Raw genomic sequence first — 26,662 nt, 5'->3', positions numbered from 1 at the left:
CAGGGTTTCCATAGTGCGGGGCTATGTTGAGTATGCGTTATTATTATATAGCAGGGTGACGTTTAAGATTTGAAGTTTCTGGAGATGTAGTGAAAAAATCGAATGAAAAAAGTCGATTTAAATATCTTATCGAGATAGTTTAGAACGAAGAGAGAATCGATTTAAAGACTATGGTTTGAGAACAAATAAAAAAAAAAAATTATGTTATTAAGTTACTAAGGCGCATTCATGAGGCAGATTCCCCGAGAAGAATTTGTACACATTTGTAATTTAGAATATTTATTTAGTGTCACTACCACGGATTTTAGTCATTCAAGTACGTAAAAGCGTCTAATAACGGTAAGTGTATATAAAGTTTTTATTTTACTATAGTTTTAAACCTCGTAAATAATAGAAGCGTTATACATTGCCCCTTAAATTAATTTTTGACTTTGTGAAGTTGACTTGGACATTAATAACGTACTGTTTACTTTTAAGGGCTTATGTAATTGATAATTGTATCTTTGAATTTAACACCTAGCTACTCATCGTTAACTTGTAGTTAACGATGAGTAGGCATAAGCCTAAATGAACTATTACCACTCCGCGCTAGTGTTGCTCTTTGCCCCAACTTTTGAGCTAGGGTGCGCCTCTCCTAAAGTACGCGCCTTCTTAATCCATCCATCAGGCTTGTTCAGAGGTTTGTGTCATCGAAAATCGCTAAGGATTAATCTACCGAAGCCGTATACTAATATTGTACAGGTGGCTGTAAACTATTGGAATTATTATCGAAAATTCTTCTGACAGACGAAGGGATGTCGGTTGTATTTGCCAAAATTTCCGTTGCGCAATGTTAGCTAATGTGGGCTTTAGATATACTGGAATTAAATACAAAATATCAAACCAAATTATCAAATCAACTGTTGATTTGTTGACGTCCGAATTAGCCAACATTTCGCAGTGGATATTTAGAGAAAAATATTCCCGATATTACTACCCGAGGGAGCGATCATGGGGTTATCTAACATTTTATTGAATTGGCACTTGCATCATTTACCAAGCGTATTCCATTTTGTAGAACGAAAAGGAAAAAAAAACGAAAGAGTACTTACGTACTATAAACGTCACGTTATTTCGGGAATTATATAAATATCAACGTATAATTTGTAGTTTTTAATATACAGAGAATACGGAAGCATTAGCTGTGTAATAAATATATTACATTGATAAATCCATGCCTATTCATTGTGATTCAAGTATCAAAAACTTATTACAAAGCACGACTTAAATTTCTATAGCAACGGAAATATAAAAACACATATAATTATACTTAATAGTAACACTAAGTCGGCGCGTGACTATTAACAATACAGACTGGATTTGCTAACCCTTTGATTCGACTAATGAATACGTTAATTTTCATACAATATCCTACTTAACTACGCAGAAGTAAAGTTTAAATTCGTGTGACAAGGCTTAATCGTAATGCGTATTATTAGTAAGTTTATGGATGAGCGATTTTTATGATTGTATTTGTAATGTTGCTACGTAATAAATGATTGTCCCTTGAATTACGCAGAGCTATAAATTGTGTTGTTTCTCAGGTTTGTTTATTTACACGCTAAGAATTAAATGAGACCTTTTTGTATTTCGTATTTACGTACATTTTGAGTACAAAAAAATATATATTAACCGTCATTCGGGAATTGTGTTAGACAAACGGATTTGTTATAATATAATGTTTCGTACTTTAGTACGTAGATACACTCAATAGACTATCTTTACATTTGAATTGAAATCTAAGCTTGTTTTAATAAGAGCTGTTCTAAGCGAATTCCGAATAAAAACCGAATTGTTTCCTTAAATTAAGCAGAACCCTAATGTGACTAACGGTAGATTGACGTCATATGAGTGACCTTTTTATTGGAATTATGTTGTGTCATATAAATGTGACATAATTCTCCGTTTGAACCCTATCAAAATCACGACTGTGTATTGTTTTACTTTGTAATATACATGGTGTATAAGCAAGGTTTCTGCTTAGAGTCGAAAAGTGGGGCATTTTTTTTATCTTTGGCATTTACATTACATTTACTTTCTCAAACTCGTGTCTTAAAGCACAAAGTTACTGAAATGCAAAAAATGGATTGTATGTAAAAATTTTGCACGCTGATTTCACATCATATTTTCTTCATATTCACACATTGGCTTTTACTTATTCTTAATGTTTTTTCTTAATTTAAAATAAATATAAAGTTTTGCCATCTCCTGAATAATCACTCTTCATAAGATACGCGTTTGAGAAAGTAAGGCATCGATTTTATCACAGCAACAAAAACAAATGAAAGCGGGCATTTCAAAAACACCCGTTCGAAAACTCGAAATATGAAAGAACCCCACATGATGTCAACATGCATTATAACTAAAGACACAGACTAAATCTAAACCCTATTATTAAAACGATACGATGATATTTAGGCTGAATGGCGACAGATGTTAAAGGGTGCACGGAGCATCACGCGTCATGAACAAAATGTTAATTGTCGTGAAATCGATGGTTAAATTCGATCTGACGTCATTGTAGCGTCCGGTTTTAGTTTTTGGTCTTTGCATTTGTGATGGGCTGCTTAAGTCGTAGCTCTTTTTTAGTTGGTTCTTGGTTGAGAAAATGGAAGAAGGAATTGAGAATTTTAGAGTTTTAGTAGCAGTAGAGCTCCTCGTGAAAGAGTTCGTTCTGGGTAGTACTGCCACCTTACCTAATCTCAGAAAAACACGGCAGAAATTATAGTGGTATAATTTTGAATAAATGCTATCCGAAGAAAATATAAGATGAAAGAGGTCTACCAAAACATTTTCAATAAACATAGCGCCATGTAGGTGATAGGTTAAGATGAAGTGTTGCTGTAATTTACCTACATTACTTTGTACAACCTATGCTAGAAGCTTTAATTCCAATGTTTTCACATTGTTTCACTGCTTTTGTTTTGTGAAACTGCCTCCGTGGCCGAACGGTTACCACGCCGGACTGCCACGCAGAGGTCCCAGGTTCGATTCCCGGGCCGGGAGAAATATTTGTATGACCTACATTTATTCCTCTCGTGAGTTTGGGTGTAATTTGTGGTTGTGTATGTGTGTGTCCATGGCACCCGCGACACAGGGTTTCCCTAGTGCGGGGCTATGTTGAGTGTGTGCGTTATTATTATTATTATTATTTTAATTTCCGTCAAAGCCCCATTCTTGTCAATTAAAAGGTTGAGATTTTAATGCATTTTATCAGAGTAGCTGGACTAGGTAAATTCCCATTTTCTCCGAGATTCTTGCCCAACACAGACAGTAAATACAGTAAATATTGTTTAACCTAACGTGATTAAACACACAAACAAACATTCGTAACAGCGGAAAGCCGTGTTTGGCCGGAAAGCGTTTCATTATGAACGGGAACAATTCAAAGCTGCGCTCTATTATTTATTAACACATTCAAGCGCAAAAGTATATCGCTGTTTACGCGGTGCACAATCGCCACCGGTACTGTTGGGAGCAGAAGCGCTGACAGGATTCGGATATGGGACCCCGGTAATACCGGTATTTTGTTCAGGTTGGCGATAATGCTCAGACTATCGGGAAGGAAATTTTTTTAATCATGTAAGTATTTGTGTAGACATCTGAAATTGTGGATTGTTTATTACTCTTGTTTTCAAGCATTACATATTAGGGATGTATAAAGGGGTTATCTAAGTACTTATGGTTTAAAATAAAGCCTTAATCAACACACCTATATACCACATCATCGTCATCAACAATACATTTATAGATCCGACTGCTGGGCACGGGTCTCCTCTCACGCGAGTGTTTAGTGTGTGCTGATCCAATGCGCGTTGGGTAACTTACATGTTTTCCAAAGATTGTAAATTACCATGAGGTTCATGGTGAATTTCAAATTAATATAATCCGAAAATCTCAGAGGCACGCGCCCGAATTTGAACCTACAACCCTCTGCTTGAGAGGCAGTAGATGAAACCGTTAGGCTTTTTAACATATATAATTACATTTCATATAATAAATTAAATTGCTCTTTTTCTGTTATTGTTATTGGTTATAATTGATAAAAAAAAACAGACAGCAAATGTTTGCTAATCGTTTATCGTCGCCTTATTTTCTCAAACTCGTATCTTATAGCACAAAGTTACTGAAATGCAAAAAATGGATTGTATATATAAATTTTGCAGGCTAATTTCACATCATATTTCCTTCATATTCACACACTGGCTTTTACCCATTTTTAAAGTAATGCGTCCAAATTAACATCCTTGATAATAAATTTCAAAGAAATAAAAAGTTTTGCCAACTTTTTGTAACGTACGAATTTGATAAAGTAAGGCAGTTATGCTGTCTATTATTGAAAAGAGTTATGTCAAATTTATGTATATAGATAACCTTTACAATTCTATATCAGATTACGCAATAAAATAACAAAGTTCGTGCAACCCTATAGGATTCGCAATCCGATGCACGCAGTCACATGTAAAAAGCATCGAAAATGATGATCAGTAAACAACTGTGTGCGAGCGTACGCGTGGTTAAAATTGAAAGTGCCTGTGGACATCCATTGATGCGTGTGTATATGTATCTGTAGTATTAATATATTTAGCTGAGCTACGTTGAAAGCGAAATCGATCGCATTGTTATCTCGCCCGATGTTAATTGACCGATATTTGTAAATGCACCGTTTAATTCCTGCTTTTCATTTCATTGGGAATTGTGGATTATTTTAAGCGTGGTTGTTATGTTATTACCTTATGACCGGCGTAACTTTATTATTGGTAAATTTTGAATTCACAGTATTATGTTTTGCGACCGAAAGTTAAATAATTAGTTAAGAGTTTTTTGTGTTATTTTTATATTATCCTGATGACCAATTTACAATATTTTCATCTTTCCCGGTAATTTCAAATAATTCTTTTTCACTTTTTCATTCAAATAACTTTTCAGGTAATTCGAAAATAATATTGATTTCACTGCGTACGATTCCTAAAGTTGATATAGGAAAATTAAAAATAATATAGTCATATCTATAAATAATAAAAGTCAAATAATTAATTGAATTCGTACTATGTCACAGTACGAATTCAATTAATGAATCGCCACAAATTACTGTTATAAAACATCATAGTTTTAACATTATATCTAATAAGCGCGTCATGGTGTGAAAAGTTCAAAATTTTCTTTTTATGTAATACTAAGTGATGGTATCGAATAATCGAATCCGCGCTCGCACCTCTGAGTTTCTCGGAATTTATGTGCTAAATTTAATTTGAAATTTATCATGAGCTTTTCGGTGAAGGAAAACATCATGATGAAACCTGCACGTTGAAGAAAGTTCACAACCCTCGGAAAACGTGTGAAATCCCCAACCCGCATTGGGCCAGCGTGGCGGACTATGGCCTAAACCCTCGTCTGAAAGGTGACCCGTGCCCAGCAGTAGGACATATAAATGAGTTGATGATAATGAAGTGATGGTAAGTGACACGCCTGTTCATAACAGTTGCAGTACCACTCAGAGCTTAAAATCAAAAAGCCACTGCGCCCGACACCCTGAGACATTAAGTTGACAAGTCTCATGTGCCTGTAATTTCACCAGAAAAATGATGAAAAATGTTAAAGTAATATTGTTTTAAGACACTGTGGTAGGCCCCGGGTCTTCGGGACTCCCACATAACCGTTCACTGCTCCCCTGAGCCGAGTGATAAAAAAGGCCCCCTGGTCTTGTAGTACTAATAAAATATCAAGACTGAATTTGGGAAGTTCCCACCGGGAATTGAGACCGGACCTTCTCACTCAGCGCTAACTCTACTCATCGCACAAATGACCACCATTAGACGACCTCCGTGTTCGAGTAGCTTGCACACCGGTTTTCATGGTGTCGCCATCGCTGAGGTCCCCGGCCGGGTCACTGTAGAAAAGTAACTTTTCTGTATTGTCTCGAGTCTGGGTGCTCGTGGTACCGTCGTTGTTTCCGATTTCCATAACACAAGAGCTTTAGCTACTTACTTTAGGATCAGAGCAACGTACGTGTTGTTGTCTAATATTTATTTATTTATCTCAGCTGATGTTGAACGATAATGTTACTGACGATGGTACGCGTTTGTCTAAAAATGTACCCTTGGTACAATAAAGTGAATGAATTTTGTTTTTTGTTGTGTTTATATATAAACATTGGATCTATACTGGATAATGTTACTTTATTAATATAATAAAATCAAATGTAAACCACCTCTTTTTTGTTTTATACCAATCATATTTTAGACTTATTTATTGTTATTTTAAGGCAATACTCGTACACTTGACGGACGTAAGACCTAGCTACTAATAGTACATGTACTTACCTACTTTTTGGAAATTTTGCTATAAAATTATTTATTAATTATTTATAATAAAACGACATGCAATCATACGACAAAAGTGCTGTTATGACATGAAAGTCATAAAAATAACTCGAAGTATGTGAAACAAGTTAAAGGTGATATTTGATTTCGAATTAGACCAATGTTTAAATGAGGAGTTGATTGTTGCTTTATACAACAGAACCAGCTATTCCAAAAGTTCATTCAAAGTAGAGTAATAGGAAATGCTTTCACTTTAGTGTAAAGAGCGGTAAATTATCACATAGTAAAGTTAGTTAGCCAAGTTTACCTTTACCGTCTATTGTCTAATCTTATTTGCATTACTACTACCGTTTTATTTATTCTCACTCCTTCACTGACCGCATGATCAGTTAAGGAATGAGAATAAATACGGAATTGAAGGATGGAAAAGATAAGTGGGACCTAATGCTAGAGCAACAGGGCTTATCCTGAGACCTGAGAAAGCTGAAGCATTACACTTCAAAACCAAAACGCAGTAATGCCAACATTACTGCTTGGCGGCTGAAATAGGTAAGGTGCCAGTACTACACACACACATATATATAACGTTTACCACGTTTTGATGGAATATTTGCCGAGACAGATACTCAGGAGACGACAGAGTATGGTCAGCACACGACAAACTTGGTGGTGTAACAGTATATTGGTCGTTCATTTGTCAAGCGAAGCCGAGATACTGCACAAAGTATATTTAAGTAGTCTTAATCTAGGTTAGATGAATAAATGAAGTAGCATTACGGAGCGACTTTACCATCTTCTTGCACAGTAAAGCACGTTAAATTTAGATTAAAAAAAACTAAAGAAGACTGAGTAGTACAAAACTAGTGGACTGTGTGATTGATGAATAATCAATAGTTTTCTTTTAATTCTAATTACACAAATTCAATAAGTAAAACTAAAAGAGAGATGCAAGCTGACGTCAATCAAAAATATCAAGAAAAGTAAAAATATTAAGGTTTGTTGCAAACTGCAACACATACAAATCTGCATCATTTAGCAATAGTTATATGCTATTGCTAAATAATGCAGATTTGTATCGAAAATTGTGATTTTTTTTATCCTTGCTAACAGATATCCTAATACTATATTTTTTGTTTCTCTCAGTATTTTATTAATTAATTACTCGATTTATACGAGTATAATTATGAACGCATAGATTTTTTAGTAATTTGGTAAACTATGAGAGCTGCCCTACAATGAACAGTATTTTATTCAACCCAGAGATTGTCTTGTTATTAAGTACTACTCGAGTTGCGGATACCAGCCCGTTGCACCAAGTACCAAGTAAGTACTACATTTTTGAAACCATAGTTCAGGCAAATAAATATCATTAACTCGTTAATTGGTTTATTCTTAAATTTCGATTAAATAGAGGGGATAAAAAACCTGTAAACCTGTAAAAAACTGTATTTATAGTCATGAAAGTTTCAAAATATTTATTTTAATTACTTTTTAAATTTAGAACAAGAGTTGGTTGTTTTAGTCATGTAAATATACTGTGTTTAAAATTCGGGTTCCGTTAAACTGACCCCGTATAGCTTTTTATCATTAAGATAAGTCTCTGTCGGTGGTCTAGTCACTAAATCACGCATTTGAGCGTATTTTACACTCAACACCGTATTTCCTCAGCCATTATTATTGTTTCCTTGTGATGTCGGCGCATAACTGCAGTGTCGCCAACTATTAATTACGAGTTCAAAGGACCCGTGTCTACCCGTTGTGCTCTATGGTAATAATGTTATGTGTATTATGACAAAGCGTTTGTTTTTTCTTCTATTTTAATTTAACGGTCTGACGGCTACCGGAGGACGCGCAGGCTATACATAGAGGCAAATTTATTAATTTATTGTACCCGAAAAAGAATTTTAGGTGTAGACAATACTGAGTCAAAGTTCATTCAATAAATGAACAAAGTAACCCAAAACTATGGTTCAGATATGTCCTTCAGCGAGTAACTTACAGTAATAATTACAATCTGTCATAGCCGGAGCATGCCGTCTCTCTTATAAAAAAATACAAAATATCTTTAATCAAGAATCTATAACCTAACCTACGGTTAAAAAAACTGGCCTCAAAAGTCATTCATTCCCTAGTTTGCCACCCTTAGAGGTGGAATATTTTCTTGCATTGAAATGGGACCACATCTGATGTACCTTCTTTCCAACAAAAAAAGAATCATCAAAATTGGTTCACAAATGGCGGACTTATCGCGTAACATACATACAAAAAAAAAACATACAGACGAATTGAGAACCTCCTCCTTTTTTGAAGTTGGTTAATAATAGGTTAGGTTTTAGGCACTTGAAGTCATCATATTGATTAAACTCTACTGCTCATTGAATGAGCAGGTTGTTCTTTTGTAAATATACATTTGTACACATTTATCATTCCTTTACAACATTCATTTCAAACATCATAGATCGAGAGTACTTGCAATAGCTATAAACGGATCACTACATTAATTTTTGTCGTCCAAGTACGCAAAATCTGTATAAATAACTTATAGTATAAATTTTTGTTTCTCTATAAACCTAGTGAATGATAAATTTTGAAAATCAAATAGCAGTAACGTGTCAGATAATTACACCAATGACCTATTCTCGAACTAGAAAATACATTGTACCAGATCCAGGAAATTAACTGCGCGTAAAACACTTAGAGTAGAACAAATTTGGAAAAGTTCGTTTCTAAAATTTGTCCTATTCGAGAATCGAACCCATGGTCTTTTCATCCAGCGTTCACAGGATCACCCATGGTGATCAAATCAAAATTTGACGAAACAACGGTTTTTTATTTTACAAGTAATTAATGGAAAAATGCTCAAATTGACTTTTGAAGTTTCTTAATGAATACAAAAAAAAAATTAAGCCATGCTATAGACAACGAGTACCGAATATGACACTAGAAAGGGTTAAAATATAAAATTAAAGACATTTTCAACCAAAAATGAATAGTTAAACTAGTACATAGGTGCTTAACAAATTTGAACATATGTAGGTAAAACTAAAACAAGGAAATCTCTCAATCGTCAGGCTTCGCAGACAGACATGATTACTACTAAATAGTTTATTGTGGATGCTGCTTACCTAAAATCTATTCAATGATATACCAAAAATTTATTAGACTTTTGAAAATAGAAAATTTTTTTATAAATATTTATTTTAAATTGACAGTGCTAAAATAAAACCTTTTATACGAACTTTGAAAAAATAACACAAGTTAATATTATTCTTCCAGAGAATTCACTGTGATTTCATCTCTTCGATTTTTTAAATAATTATCTTACAAAAGCCTGAGGCTAAGGATACGTGTGCTGAGAGCCCTCGGCTGGTGCTCGAAGGAACAAAAGCACTCATCATGCGCCCGATCACTTGCGTACGGTGTGAATTTGAAACAGTAGACTGTCCTTCTCCGTTGGAACTCTCGGTGTTCTAAGAAGGTGACATATTATTTTGTCTTGTTAATTGAGCTATGAACTAAGAGGTTTAGTATTTCATATTACCGCGACTAGCTCTTGATATTTTATATTATTGATCTGGCTTTATGTATTCTACAACACTCCCCAAGCTAATCTTTATACATAAAGTGCAATGGCTTGACGTGGTAACATTCATAATTAATTATAATTACGTATGCCTAAAAGATATCATCTCAAATAGGAATTGCAAAATGAAAGTACATAAAATAAATGTTATATATCATCTTATATGAAATAAGTAAATAAGCCTATATAATAAATCATTCTAGTGAATCCTGCATATTCATATTCTAAAAATCGCGCGTGTGTTCGGACCCTCGTTAGAATTAGAAATCAACCGCTGGCCGAAAAAACAATAATTATAAAGCGCGCGTAATTCTAATTTCGAATTCAAATTAAAGCCGCTTAATGCGCGGGAGCGACCCCGTTAAAAAAAGAGTTGACGAGCTCGCGGAGGGTGGTAATTTTTCATTAATTTAAGTTCACCATTCCCTGTTTTGTTTGCTTTTAATCGCATTTCTAATTAATCCCGTCGAGAATAACGTGACAACTGTCGACTATTTTTTTCGCCGCCATTTTTTTTCGAGAGTATAGCAGATGTCGGCCGATTTCCATTTGTTTCTGAGATTAATGATTCGGTGCGATTGTGAATTTTTCCGGTCGGCTTTTGTTGTTTTAGAAGCAATTTGTCGGCTTACTTTTGTAGAGAGGCATTCGTTAAAGCCTCCACGATGATATTGGAATGGAATAGAAAAAAGAAACAAAAGAGTTTAGCCTCAAAACTCTTTCGTTTCGCCTGTTTGCGTTTTTGAAACGATGTTGAATAAATTGAAATGCTTTAGTTATTATTACATTTTTAGCTATTCATTTGTCACAATTACACACCATACAGCTAATAAACTGTCACGTTCTACAATAAGTATTTATGGCCGTAAATACATTGTCCTAAAACATGCTTCAGAACGTATCTAAGGCAAGTGTGCAACCCCCTAGTGCGTTGGCCTCCTCACCACCCTGTGGGGTTATCGGGTCAAAGTTGAATTTGGTTACTAAGATTTTAGTAGGACATGAACATGCAAGATAATATTTGAAAAACGAATGTGTAGACTGTTGCCGCTAGCAACACACAAAAAAAGTGTTTGTTTCTGTAAATAATTAGTATTTTTGTTTCACATATTTCTTTTTTGTTATCTTAATTACATTTTAATTTTTTGTTTTTGTACTGTCAATTTTGCTTTATGTTGCATTTGCTTTATTGTGTTGTCATTTGAACTAATTAAATATTTTCTTCTTTCTTCTTTCTTAGCAAGCAAGCTGTGTTGTCGGTCATATTATAGTTAAATGTTAGCAATATAAACATACAAAATATGTAAATAAATTATTGATATGTAAACAATGCACAGTCTGCTCCTTTTGTCTCGTGCACTGTTGTTACTCATAATGTGACTCTACTACAACAACTACTAATTTTCTTATATAATTGCAAACAATATGCGTATTCTAATCAAGAGTACCCAGTCTTGTCTTTCTGCCCCTACGTGGATTTAAGTTCTAACATTTTCTTATTATTGAAGTAAGTTTGTATATGCTTAAAAATTACTTCCAACTGTGTCGGATCTAAATTAAATTGAAGACGATGAATTCGTTTCCCTCGAAGAAGGCACTGCGCCCAGGAGCGTAGTGTATGCAAATAAAAATAGAGGAAGCCTTTCATAAATATGGTACAGTCATAGTCAATACACATGTATCGGTCATAACAAAAAGATGATCTCGTATTTTGGGATATAAAAGAATCCAAATACACAACAATTTTAGTTACAAACAAAAAAGTAACGACTTACTTACTTACTATTTGAGAATATTTTAAATTGTTCAATTTCATGGACACTCAAAATACGTAGTTAAATACAAGCTCTACAGCCTTTATCGCCCGCAATGCACTATAAGTGTCTGGGGCCTGTAAATTTTCGCAGCCGATCTGCGGTCGGTCTTTGTGCTATTAATTTGTAATGTCCCCCCCTAGCCGGCCGCCTAGATGCATAGTCCAATGCACCAGGCGTACAAACTGCAGATATGTCCACGGATAAGTTTACGGATTACACAGATTATGTTTACACAATTTGAATTATTGTGGACGTGTAATTGGTAGCCAGCAAAACGTTCATTTCAAATGGCAAAACACTTGTCAGTTTTTTAAAATATACAAGCATATTGTGACGCACAAACGATTGACGGTTGTTATGTTCTCACTTCCAATCCTAATAGAAAATGCAATTTTAAAACGTCTTTAATAAACAATAGTATACTGATAGTTCCATTCTATTACGTGTATTGGAAGAACAATTTGTTTACATCTCTGTAACTCCGAAATTTATTTCCTGAAAGGAGAAATATTCTTCGAAATCTTTAAACCTATCATCACATGTTACACTGTATAAAGCCTTGGTCGATCTTCAATGGGGGCCGCGTTTCCGATAGGATTAAGCCAGACTTACTGTTCGGTCAGAAACACGGCGCGACGCAACCCCCCCACCTCAAACCTAGGCACTAGGGACGCCCTTTGTCCTGCATTCGAAAGACAGTCCCGATAAATGGACTGGACAAGGTTAACGAAGTCTAGTGTGTTGTTGATCTTTTTGTGTAATCATTTTACATCTTCCTTTGCAATCATCTTTTTTTCTGTTTAACACGTCTGTTAGGAACAGAATGCAGAATGAATTAAAGATGTCCGTAAATTGTTGTTTTGTTTTTTTATAGAAATATATTATATTCTATAGCATTTTAGTTCAGTGGGTATTTTCGGATGCATCTAACAGGGATTGTTTGTGCTCTACGATTCAAACGATGGCCCATTTTACATCATGCTCTGGGTGTCCTAACACCTGCACACTTGATGGCGGCTATTAGTGACGCGCTCGGGTTGGCTGAGTTCTAGGTCACTTCAAAAAGGAGAGATTATTATTCATTTCAAAGGCGGGATTACCCAATTTGAAAACTGCTTTAGTTATTAGTGATGCGTCCACATATAAGATCTTTTTCCTGGGGTATGATCACATACCCAACTTAAATAACGATTGACTTAACTATCCACTCGAAGTGTACCTTTAAAAAGCATATTTCAGAACGTTTTGGAAAGTTTTGCCAACGTGCAAGAGTAGTGGGTTCTCTAGTTCCCCCCGATCGTTCGCATTAGGAGCAATCATATTCGACGGGTAGGTTTTGGCAGCGGGCCGTGTTGCTTAGCTCTGCCCAAGCTATTTGCAGAACAATGATCGGCGGTGTCTTAGTTCTCGAAGGCGTTAACGTCCAGTTTCGCTTGGCAACTTATGTTACTGACGTACGTATGTTCGAAAATACCAATAACCGAAATAATTGATCTTTGAAAGTTAGGTTTCAGCTATACGTGATTGTATTTAGAATGAGAATTATCATCGAATATGTTATGTCATTGATATTTTTTTGCAGTTCCTTAAGAGGACTGTCCTGATTACAAGTCTTTATTATTTAATTTTAATATTAACTAATCATAGACCATTTTATAGACACAAACCAAAATTAATATCGTTTAGTTAATTAATGCCGTGTTTGTCAGTTCTGTATTAAATCATATAGTTTCAAAATTACATTGGCTTAAAAACTCGTAAATTTTCACACAAATGGTCCAACTTTATGCAATTTTTGAAGGACAGGATATTTTATATGGATATCACTCTATGGCGTCATCGGTGGCCCAACGGCTTATACTGTGGGCGTTGGTTGAGAAGGATCTGGCCTTGATTCCTGGATTAGTAGCTGAAGAGCTCCTTGTGAAAGAGTTGGTCCAGGGAAGTACTGCCATCTTACCTATTTCTGCCGCCAAGTAGTAACGTGAGCATTACTGCGTTCTGGTTTTGAAGGGTAAGAGCGAAATAAAGAGCGAGATTCTCTATGCGAGACTATATTTAGAACTGTCTCCCTTTGTATTAGATAACATCTTTGCTACAGTTGTCGACCTGCTTGCAAACCACGGCGATTGGAGCAAAACTTTTTTTCATTTGGAGAGATCAGCTGTCAGTATTGTTATTAAGTATATTCAGTAGTCAAAGTATATTATTTAAATCTCAAACACACGTTTAAATTCAATATTCCAATGAAAGTCGTCTAATCTGTTTAATGTTATTGAAAACGTTGGAGTAAATTTGCTTTAAATTATATTAAAACAGTTCGCGTAATGTTGACTTGAGCGATTTAGAGAAACTATTTAATTGGTATCTTGATCTCTTAATAAGGATAATTACAAGCATTTGATTCGGAGAAAGTGTTCAATTTATTTACAGTAGATAAACTTCAGTTATTCAGTACTTTGCTACCGTACACGTACAGTCTATTTTCCAATTTCCAAGCCACTTGCAGGTGTTCTGGAAAGTGCTTGGAGTAAATTTTGTTGATCTGGTACATAGTACTTACAGAGTATTTCCTAACATTAGAAAACTGGAATAAACGCGTTTAGAGATTAATGAGTATTATCAGACCTAACTATTTCACTATCTCGCTATATTTTTCAAAATCATTATTATCTATATTTTGAAAAATATAGACTATAAATATAATGCCTATTAGTATCTAAACGCGTTTATTCTCTTTTTCAAATGTTAGTGCAATGCAAAGCGAAAGTTTATAAGTGTGAAGAGAATTTCCTGCTTTGTGACTTGGAAATTAGTGTGGTTGTTTGACATGTTATTATTATTATTATAGTCCAGACTTTATGAAATCAGTTAATATAATATTAAGTTACATATCATAAATCGTTAACATTGGTCAAAAAGCCGTAAACCTTAAACGGAACTGGGCTGGACACACTGCCGCATGTCAAGCGAGCTGTCGGCAAAAGTCACCGTGGAGTGGATGTCACCAAATGCAAGACTGAGACGTGGAAGACTCAGAAGGAGATTGCGTGACGTGTTAGATTCTTATGTCAGATCTTGGTCGGTAATGACATTAAATCGCTATGAGTGGAGAAAGAAAACCCTGCAGTGGGACAATACTGGCTGAAAAATTAAAATAAGAAACCATGTTTTACTATCATGATATCCAATTATTATTTTGTGAAATTTCTCACAGATGGCACTACTACAAAAAATATCTTCAAAAACCAAAAAACAAAAATCTGCAATAAGCATATAGAAAAATTCGTAATGTCCGCTGGTTCATTCCGTAGGTCTGTTGAGAGAGCGTAAGTAGGTAGGTAGTAAATTCCTATTTATTTCAAAATTCTTATCAAAGGTATCAATGTGGATGCATTAGGTACTTAAAGAATCGGTAAAAGCCAGTGTGTGAATATGAAGATGAAAATTTGATATGAAATCAGCCTGCAAAGTATATACAATGCATTTTTGCATTTTAGTAAACATTAAGCGTATAAGTACACAATGAATTTACATTACATAATACCTTGTTAATACGTAACAAAAAATGTGAAAATAGGATAAAGGCATAATAAAGAAAAATAATAGATTAAATTGAAAATTAAATTAGGCAAAAAGGACGTATATATGTTTTTACGAACAAAAATGGTCACGGCTGTTTAGATTTAAAAAATACTTAATTTCTTTCTTAATCGCGAAAACCTAAGAACTCGATAGTAGACAAAAATATTAAATTGTATTAAATAATAAAACAAATCAAAGTCTCAAATAAAATAATGAATTTATATATTTACTATAAGAATAATAATATATTTTTTATTTCCGTGATGATGATCTAACATGCATAATATCTACAGTAAGAAAGTAGGAAAAAAATCAGACTATACGATAGATGGCAATTAGAAAAAGAAAACCTGTGCTATGAGTTCTCGCAAACCTTTCAAATTCTAATTATTACTAATGTAATAAAACATAGAGATCATATCTGTTTGTCATTGAAAATTATTTTATTATGTAATAACATTTTTATACGAAGATGGACTTAAAATACTTTTCATCTTCCTAACGTAAGTTATTGTACAAACAGATGTGTCTGTACTGTACAGATGGTTGTTCAACGTGTCATGTTATGAATACCTATTTGAAATTGTAAAATTTGTACAATAAATTAAACAGTCTAAAAACAAGCCGCATCCATAAGAACTAAACAATAAAGGTGGACCTACACTCAAGGCGCGCGAGACGCCAGACAAAGGAGTTTTCCCAACTTGACCTACATTTGCGCTACACGTTGAGGTAGGTCGACGACACGCGTTCTTTTGATACGGCAAGACGCGTACCTACTACGTGGGGTACGATGTGTTACGTACGTACTTTTCGATAAGCTCGGGGAGGGTGAATGAATGGAAAGTTTTTCGTTTGAGCTTTTATTAATCGTTGACCTTCTTCTTTGAATACGTTTTACAGGTTAAAAGACGTATAAAAATCAATACGAGTAAAAATGAACTTAGATATGCGATAATAAGTATATGTTAAAATTGATAATTTTGGTATCTTTGGTCTACACTAAATACATATATCAAAATTATCAATTTTAAAATTATATATATACTCGTATGTATATTAAAATAGAAAAAGATGCTTTCTATGTAGCACGACGATAGATCCGCTTTTTTGCGTGGGGTCGTATTTGTGTCTCTTATTTCTTTTGTCTCAAAGCCTAAAGTTTGAAATATTATGGAGGAATACTTTTAGGACGCTTTTATGTGGAATTTTGACTTGTATGTTGTGTTTTTTGAATCTATATCAGAGTAGATTAATTATAAAGTTTAACAGTCATAATAATAACTTTTAATTTTTTGTGTACACATATATATACATTTGTGTATATTTATATACTAACGAAGTGTTCTATTGTTGACAGACGAGTCGGGATGCGAGGCTGATATGCTGGAAAGTGCGGAGGGGGGTCGGCACTCGCCGCCCCGGCCGCAGCAAGAGCCCATCAACCTCAAGAATGAGGTGAGTGCTTTATTTACTTCAAGTACTTATATTTCAGCTTTATGTCTTACTGCTTAATAAGTAGCAAACCAAATTCTAGGGATTTATTCTGTTCTATTTTATGTTAAGTACTTTACGATTTGTTAGTGTAAATTACATTCAATTACCGAGATCCTTTGCTATGTAGAATGATAAAGAGTCCCTTGTATTATGTACGTTGGTTGAAATGTCCTGTTTTATTTATGTTGAGGCTTAATTTTTGAAATATATTAGAGGAATAAACTATTTACTTATTAATGATTCCGCATGAAAATTCGTAAGAAAGATTTGTAAGGAATAATACCAATGTATGTATTATTTTCTATTTAAAACATAATCAGTTATATTGAACGAAAACTTCAACAGTGTTCATTGCACGAAATTTCAAACTTTTTTATACTGTATTGTACTTGAAAATGTAGTCTGGACACTATAAAACAGTTTGTTAATAACGTCTTCATTTGTATGATATAATGGAGTACATGTTTTTGATGTACTTATATATAATTATACAAGTTTTGTAATTAAACTTAGCATTTGGTATATTGACGTAGCTATAATGCAGTATGTGGGGTACGATGGCCGTCCCAAGTGTGCTCGACTGCTCTATTCACCTACGGAGCACGTGGCCTAAAAGTTTATAAAGCGAATATGAGGACAAAGTTAAGTGCGAATAAGCGTCCTTAATTTTCAAGTGTTGACCGTCGAGTCGGCTCACCAAAAAGACGACACACACTGGCCAACTCAAAAGGTCTCGCAATTTCGCCAAAAAACTAAACATTCACCGCTTCGTTAGGCCTTCGGAAAAATGCGAAGCGATTTCGACCAATCGGCTCGGCAGGCGCAACATACTTGCCTCAGAATCTATAGTATCGATTAGTGAGCGCTTTTTTACCCACACGCACTCACACACCGCCGCGGAGGGGGCAGCCTTTTTAACAATCTTTTTTTCGACCCCCCTCACCCCAAAACCGCCATGTCCATTGCGCGGATGCAAAGACCACCCCGCGCACCCCACCCCTCATATAGCAGCATTGAAAATGGAATTTCCATGAGTGATGGAGTGTCAAACGGGAAGTGCAAAAAGGAGAAAAAGTACATTATGTTAATTATTGAACGCGTGGTCCGTCGTCCGAGTTTAAATTGAATGTCATGTCGTATTCTGGCCGGGCGTCGTGGAAATGCGCGCTTTTTCTGTCCTACACAACACCGTATGTTGAGCATATTTCAATTTCGTACTTTTTCGCAAAATTACTCAGCGAACATGTCCACCTGAACATGTCACGCCGTCATTTACTTACTCCTAACCCGTTCGCGTCCTCAAAGTTTTTGCCTACAGCTATTAAATTGAGCTTACTTTATTTCACGTTATTAATTTTACACATTCAATAATTTTCTTTTATAGTTATTTAAAACAGTCTTGCATCGCCCTTTTCTTGATTAGCTTAAAATCAGTTTAGCCACTAAGTAGGTGCAATAAAAGTTTTATGACTTAGTAGTCATTATAAACAGACAAAGTCACTGTTTTTCTATTTGAGTTGTGATGATTATGAGAATATGCTATATGAAGTTACAATTTATATTTCAGAAACCTTTGTGCACAAATGTACCTTGTCTGCTTAACAAAATCTGCTATCAGCGACTAGACAAAAGCACAAAGAGTGCGTGGACAATGCACTTATTCAGCGCGGAGAACACAACTATCGCACTGCATTGCTAATGGAAATCCCGAAAAAATATCGGAAAAAATAGTTTTAAAAAACCAAGTACATTTGAATGAAAATTGGGTGGAGGCAGGCGGCCGGCGCGGCGATCGGCTATTATTATTATTATTATTACGCATTATATCTGCATTTTTTCCGCGCACACACTCGCGCGCTGAGCGCCATTTTTATTTTTCTTCGTTTTTCTTTTTTCGGGAAATTGGCGGGCGGTGCCCCCACCGCCACATATGAATACTAGCAACTAGCAATAGCTGAAGCGAACTATGGCGATGTCTACAAGTGGACGAACATTTAAATTGGCTCTCATCAAATATTGACCGAGTGTAGTTTTTTCAATAACCAACGTTAACCAAAAGAATTTTGCATTGCCGTACCGTGATTGCAACGTTTGATTTATGTCGGATTTCTCTTCAAAGGGCATCCCATAATTCAATATGTGGGAAACCGCATGCTTATTAATATGTATATTGGGAAAATTCCTTTCAGGAAAAGCTTGCGTAGATTTTAAAGTAGGCGTCAAATGAAATCAAATGTTGATACGTTATTTTTTGACGAATATTGATATCAATGATGTCCATAAAATGCGTAATGAAATAATAATGAAATGCTTAATGTTCACGACTATTAAGTATAAGTCGTATAATTGGATGAAAGTGTTGAAGGAAATCCCTTAAATTACATCTCGTACTTATTTACTTCTCACGTTCACTGGAAAGTAACTTCATATGCATATAAGTTAAGGTGATAACTGTCAGGCGCAGAATAATAAGTGCCATGAACGTACGGCGCTTCCGCGAATTTATTATCATTAAAAGATGCAAAAAAAATCATAATTAAAGGGGTGGCGAGGCGGGGGTGCATCCAACTTTTTATTTTAATTGGCTTGTAAATTTAAAAAGTTGTAGTGGTAACATCGTTTGACAATTTTTTCTTTATTTTACGTAGATTGCATTTGATCATATATCTTGTTAGTAAAGTATTTCTTTGTTTTCGATTTAGTTGACTTGATAGGTACAAAAGTTAATTTGTAGTTTTTAAATATATTTTATTATAATTTCTCTTTAATAGAGGTTGTGGGATCGAATACTAAAAAAAATTTCTTCGAACCAACGTCTTCTAGTAAACCGTGGCAGACGAAATGAAGAAAAGCTTTCATAGATGTGTCACAGATGGCGCTACGGCAAAAAATGTAAAAAGTAAAAACAAAGATCTGCAACAAATACAATTCGTAAGATCTGCTAGTTCGTTTCATTGCTTAGTTGGTATAGAGTTTGGCACGGTTTGCTGGAAGACGTTGGTTCGAATCCAGCCGGATCGAAGGTATTTTTTCTTACTTTATTATGTACAAACTAGTGGAGTAATTTCACAAAAATAATTAAATATCATGGTGGTGAAACATCGTCACATTCGATAAATTTAAAAATATCAATAAATTAAATAATGACGCACTACTTGCTCTACTTATACAAAATTATAATGTACGTTAGAAATAGCCTTTCTTCATTTACTACTGTAAACGTTTCTGGCATCCCACTCCACAGTACCGATCGTTTGAGAACAGTCCCTCGACGTATGGCACTTGCAGAAAAAAACCCGCGTGTCATCGGACCTTATCTATGAGCGTTTACCGCTACTTTCCGACTTGAACCATCCGACGAAACACTTAGGCGCCGGCTGAAAGGCCTTTTCTTGGACAATCCTTTATACTCCGTAAATGAATTTATGGACCTGTGTGTATGAGTGTTTTCTATTTTATTTTAATTTTTATCGCATTGACATACTTTTGTCTATTTATTATCAACTTATGACGATCCTTGATGGAGGATGATATTTTGATATGTAATTAAATGACAACAACATTATTATTAACGAATTATTAATTTTCTAATTATTATGTATTTTTCTTATAATTTTCATTTTTATATGACGATCTCAATATAATTTGTTATACTTTAACATATAGTGCAATTTATACTGTAATAATATAACATTTAAGAATTAAATTAATCTGAATGTGAAATCTAAAAAATTATAGTGAATAAGTTGTTATGCTTGAATAGGAGAATTATAAAATTTCACAATTTGTTTCATGCAGTTCATATTTTTATCACATGTGGCTTTATTACACCAAGTGTACGACATCTTTATAAAACGCTTTGGTTTTATTTTTAACCGACTTAAAAAAGGAGCAGGTTCTCAATTCGACTCTACGTTTTTTTTGTATGTATGTTACACGATAACTCCGGATTTGTGAACCGATTTTCATTATTCTTTTTTTGTTGGAAAGAGAGTACCTCCATAGTGGTCCCATTTCATTTTGTAGAAAATCATCCACCTCTAAGGGTGGCTGTTCACGCATGAAGATTCATTTTTATGAATAGCGCCTTCATTTTATTTCCGGGTTTGCGCTCTTTCCGGCAACCTTTTCAATAAAACTTGGTAATTATACGTAATTCCACGTACTTTTGAGGTCGGTTTTTTTAGTACTCTGTATTGAGATTATTATGAGAAGATACAAACATTCGCCGCTGTAAACGTTTGCTTTGGCTTTTGATCGGCTTGTAAAAAATTAATACAACCACTCTAGCTCCGCAGTGAGGGACGTGTAAGTGGATGCAGTACAGTTTTCTTACACACACACTACCGCTAAGTGTAAGTGGATTTGCGCCTTTAAAAAGTTATTTCAGGAATGTTAAAACTCGCACTATTCTTATAAACTACATTAATCTCGCAATTGTTAATAGATTATAATTCCTTATTTGAGGCATAGGCCCATATCCATTGTTAGGTAAGTATTATTAGTAAACTATATTTTATAAAATATTAATTTAATATACATAACAAATAAAACACACAAATAAAAAAAACAATACAAACAAACAAAAAAAAACATATAAATAACAAAAAAACAGATTAACTGCCTCCGTGGTCGAACAGTTACCATGCTGGTTGGCCACGCAGAAGTCACGGGTTCGATTCCCGGGCCGGGAGAAATATTTGTATGGCCTACATTTATTTCTCTCTTATGAGTTTGGGTGTAATTTGTGCTCGTCTATGTGTGTGTCCGTGGCACCCGCGATACAGGGTTTCCCTAGTGCGGGGCTACGTTGAGTCGTTATTATTATACTACAGCCATGTAGAGGCAACTGATGCTGGTTCAAGTCCGGTTCGATCTTTGTGTGAATAACAATCACAAAGTAGTGGAGTATTTTCACAATAAATAGATGAATATCATGATAGTAAAAACTTCATGATATTCAATAAAAATAAGGAAATTTAATTTAATTTAATTAAAAATTTCTTGTATACAAACCACATACAGAAATAAACAATAAAAATGTTCCTACAAATCAGAGCACAATTCACTGGAATCAATAGATTAATAAAGAGCAAGACAGACTACTGTAGAAATCGTAAGCGGAAAAGGATCAACGCTGTTCATTAAAATCCTTCCAATCATTTGCCTGCAATTTCGTATTAACCGACTTCCCAATGTCGAGATATTCCTTTTGGGAAACGTGATATAGGCACTTCGTAGTGGAAATTCATGCAATAAAGGACGCTTGTTCGATTGAATAATTTTTCTCTTACGCAATTAAGCACGTTTTTACTTTAACGTGACCGGTGTCCCAACGGTTAACGCTGTAGACGTTAGATGATGAGATGTCGAGTTCGATTCCCAGTAAGGTCAATTTGAGAATGGTTTATTTTAGACCTGGTACTGATGTTAGTGCTGAGAATTCTCTAGTTCAGAAGTAGTTGGGTGTCTATTTTAGTTTTTTGCCTATCCCATGCGGCAATTCCCAGCAATGATACAGTCGGTCGGGGCCTCTATCATGAGTTTGCTGTGGCAGTTGTCGCTAGCGTGACCGCGTAAATTACTTCACAATTTTGTATGTCAAAGTTTCGAGATGAAGTAACATTTTGTATACAAATATTTTACGTTGTCACTAGCGAAAACTGTCACAGTAAACTCATGGTAGAGGCACAGGTTCAAGAATCAGCTAACGATATGACGTACAGAGCAGCACCGCTTTCTGTATGTATTGGCAGCGACCATGGTAGCGACACGGTACAGAAAACCAGTCGCCGCAAACATTTCAGGCGCAATGTTCTATTATTTTGACATAAAATTACTTTTATAAAAATATTTTTCAGTGAGAGAATTATTTAGACAGATTATATAATTTAGATTAATTTAATTCACCTATTTGCTGTCTCCACAAACTACTATTTTTTCTTATTATACTATTTATTTTATTGGTGTATATCATTTTTACATAATGTATAAATAAAATAACGACAATTGTATATTTTGCTATGCCATTGGAAGATTTGCTGGTACTTATAGCACAGGTGTTCCTTTTTTTAAGTGTCAGCGGTCACATGTACTGATTCTTTGATACTTACTTCTTGTACACTATGCTTGTTGTATTATTATTATGGTAAATAAACTTTTTTTTTATTATTATTATATTTGAATAAGAATTCTCCAAAAGAAACAAAAAAAATTACATATTAAGAACTATTAGAAATATGGACTTTTATCATCTAATTGTAGAGAAATATTTCTAAACGCATCAATCGTCCAGAGATAGTAAATAAATCCTTTAAAAACAGACTAGATTGTTTCCTAGGAACGCAAGTGGGAAGCGTTTGTTTTGACGCGGCTCTCCGATGGCGCCTAGACGGAATGAAAAAAAGCAACTGCGGACGTGGAACGTTCAAGGCAATGGGAATTTGCTAGCTCTTTTAACCTGATTCTTCCTTTTCGTTGACTTTGCGTTTGAGTTTTGTTGACTGTGTTTTGGTTTTGTTTACTTACAATAACACTTTCGATCTCAACCCCTTTTGAATGAGTTAATTTTGCTAAAAATACTACGTTCATAGCAAAATTGATAACCGACTCAATCAAATGTTTTACTAACAATGTTGTACAAGCATAAAAAATGGTATTTGACAATCCTAATCTGACTCGGTAACTGGACCCATGGTTCAGGTGGTTAGAGCAATGCTATGGTGCAGCATGGACTTAGGTCCGACTCCCACCGAGTCCACGATTTTTTTTATGTGTGTTCGATCTTTGTATTCTTATTGAAAACAAAACTAGTGAAATTATGAAACAAAAAATCTCAATAAATAAATCCAAATCTAAATTGATATGACTATAGTCGCTAGGTTTTAGTTTTATATAAGTGTAACGATGTTTATGAATTATTTTTAATGAAAAACTTAAATTTGTTCTCTGTACTGTGTCTATTACATTACCAAAACAGAGCATAGATACAAAAACATCAAAATAAAAAACAACGTATTTTTTATTATTATTAGTTATTTCGTGTACTATTAAAATGATCTCCAATAAAATATTTACGACTATGCAGTGCTTTTTTATTTGACATGAAAATTTAATCTCTGGCATTACCAATTATACAGAATTTAAGTTTTTCTTATAAATATAATAATACTTACGATAGAAAAAGAAATAAATTATTAATCATTTAGGGATTTGACTTAAACAAACATATTGGAGTATTTTTTGTTAATTTTTTAAAAATATTTAGGGACAACCGACTATCGTTAAAAATATGATGCCCGTATAGAGTGACCTAAAAATATTTGGTGACTTATTCTGTACGTGTAAAAAATGAAACTTTGTTGTAAAGTTTGTTAGAATAACAAATAAAATAATGAGTAATAACCCACCAATTATATTCAATAAACTAACAATACTAATACTTACACCTGGCTAGAAACGTCTATAAGCACAGCCGAACACGCTCCATTAACTAAGGTTTCTACAAATATAAATCGCGTCGCAGCCGCGGCCAGGGCTGGCCACGAAGGACGGGCGTGATTGATCAAAGTCGTTTGTCAGGCTCCCGTCGCGACCGGTGGCAACCCTGTACAATTAGCACATGATTCTGGCCGTCTAATGTGCACGAATTTAGTTTTAATTATAGAACACAGTTGCCATGGTTACGTGGTAACAGTTGTTTGTGATTGGGGTGCGTGGATTTGAGACAAATTTTTGTAATTAGAATCTCATCTTTTATTTAATACCAGATTTTACTAAACATGTGAAACTGAAAACCAGGCGGTATGGAATTTGTTCTTAGCCAGTATTTACGGATGATTGATTTGTTCTTAGCCACTGAACTAATTCATCATCTAGGAAATGAAACTATTTTTCCAGATTTAAATCGCGTGTATTTGTTTTTCCAAACAAACCAACGCTTAAATAGAATAGAATTGACATTTATTACAACGCTACGACACATAGATACAAAAAAATAAAAATATTGATAATAATAATAATAATAATAACGCTCACACTCAACATAGCCCCGCACTAGGGAAACCCTGTGTCGCGGGTGCCATGGACACACACATAGACAACCACAAATTACACCCAAACTCACGAGAGAAATAAATGTAGGCCATACAAATATTTCTCCCGGCCCGGGAATCGAACCTGGGACCTCTGCGCGGCAGTCCGGCATGGTAACCGTTTGGCCACGGAGGCAGTTAAAGTGATGACACTTATACAAGCAAAACAAAATAAAAAGACTTAATAAACAAAATTAAAATATAAGAAAAGAAGAAAATAGAATAAGACAAAACGGACAAAAAGCAGAAAAACTAAATATAAATAAATATAATATTACAAAAGTTGTACTGTCATGTGTGCGGTTGTAGCGTACGCAAAAAGACTTCATTCGGCTAAATCCAAAAAAAAAAATAGTTTCATTCTCTATGTGTAACAATCGCGAAACCTTAAGAACTCGATATAATTCATCAACGTCAATCCATTTATACTTTCCACTGCTAAGTCCGGGTCTTCTCTCAGGCGAAGGTTTAGGCCACCTTTGCCCAGTACGGGTTGGGGACTTTTCACGTCTTCCGAAGGTTTCCGAATACGATATTTTCCTACACCAAAAAGCTCGTGGTAAATTTGAAATTAAATTTCGCACATAAATTCCGAAAAAGTCACAGGTACGAGCCCGGATTTGAACACACAGCCTCCGCACAAAATAAAATTTTCAAAAATTGAATGATTAGTTCAAAATGCGTGAGTAATCAATTACTAGTAACGATTTATGAATTTACTGATTTATGAATTACATGAACTGAGTTACATTTTTTTCTCTATAGTTTGCCTTTTCATATTATGCGTATGTTGAGAGTAATTCAGATCTGTAGGGCTTACATAATTTGAATATGATGTGATAAAGTATATATACCCTCCAATATTTAAGGGTGAATGCTCTTAGAAGATAAGCCTACGAAAAAAGCTATTACAGTTATAATCAAGATCAAAAAATGAACTTTTCATTGCTGTGGTTTTTATAGTAGATTGCGTTTACAAGTCACTTTTTTTTATAATGACAATGATAGTAATATTAAGTTTATTGTATCACGATGGTTTACTACCATGATATTAAATTATTTTGTGAAATTGTCCGCTAGTTTTTTAATACAAAAATTGAACACTTAGAAGAATTTCGAAAGAAACAAAGAGACAAAGATCTACCACAAGCACAAAGACTAATTCGTAACGTCTGATGGTTCGTACCGTGACAGGCGTGCCAAGAGACTTATAGGTGACTCGGAATTAGTAGAGGCGAAGCTGCAGAGCCTTGAAGACAGCCGTAAAGTTGCCTGCTTATCGGTATTTTACAGGATATATCACGGAGAGTGTGCGATGGAACTACGCGTTTTCACTCCGCCATCCCCTTTCCATCATCGGGGGACTAGGCGTAGGCTTGGCTTCCACCCCTATGTTGTGGATATTCCAAAGATCTTCCACATTTATATGGCGCACGGCTATGGAGTTATTCCCTGCCTGCAGACTTGTTCCCTGAACGTTGTAACTTGGACCTTTTCAAGGCGAGAGTGAATAGGCATTATTTACGTGTGTATGCTCCATCGTCGACCTCATCGTCACTTTCCGTCAAGTAAGATGGAGGTCAAATGCACACTTACATTTGAATAAAAAAAAACCGTAGCTCTATTGGGAGAGGAGAAATATTTGCATGGCCTACATTTATTTCTCTCGTGAGTTTGGGTGTAATGTGGTTGTCTATGTGTGTGTCTATGGCACCCGCGACACAG

General features: G+C 34.8%; 1 protein-coding gene across 8 annotated transcripts in view; it reads left to right on the top strand.

Annotated features, from left to right (window-relative positions):
- LOC113235829 (POU domain, class 6, transcription factor 2) overlaps positions 1-26,662 on the top strand; it is a 259,963-nt gene that overhangs the window by 38,461 nt on the left and 194,840 nt on the right. For all 8 annotated transcript variants that reach the window (XM_026471737.1, XM_026471741.1, XM_026471739.1 and 5 more), the window contains exon 3: positions 16,708-16,805. In XM_026471737.1, coding sequence (XP_026327522.1) covers positions 16,731-16,805 — 75 coding nt within the window. In that variant the 5' untranslated portion in view covers positions 16,708-16,730. The remainder of the gene's footprint in view (positions 1-16,707; positions 16,806-26,662) is intronic.

Source organism: Hyposmocoma kahamanoa, unplaced genomic scaffold, assembly GCF_003589595.1.
Source record: "Hyposmocoma kahamanoa isolate Upper Pololo Valley unplaced genomic scaffold, ASM358959v1 88, whole genome shotgun sequence".
NCBI classification, from domain to species: domain Eukaryota; kingdom Metazoa; phylum Arthropoda; class Insecta; order Lepidoptera; family Cosmopterigidae; genus Hyposmocoma; species Hyposmocoma kahamanoa.
The sequence above is the reverse complement of the archived record's forward strand: the minus strand, read 5'-3'. Positions and strand labels throughout refer to the sequence as shown.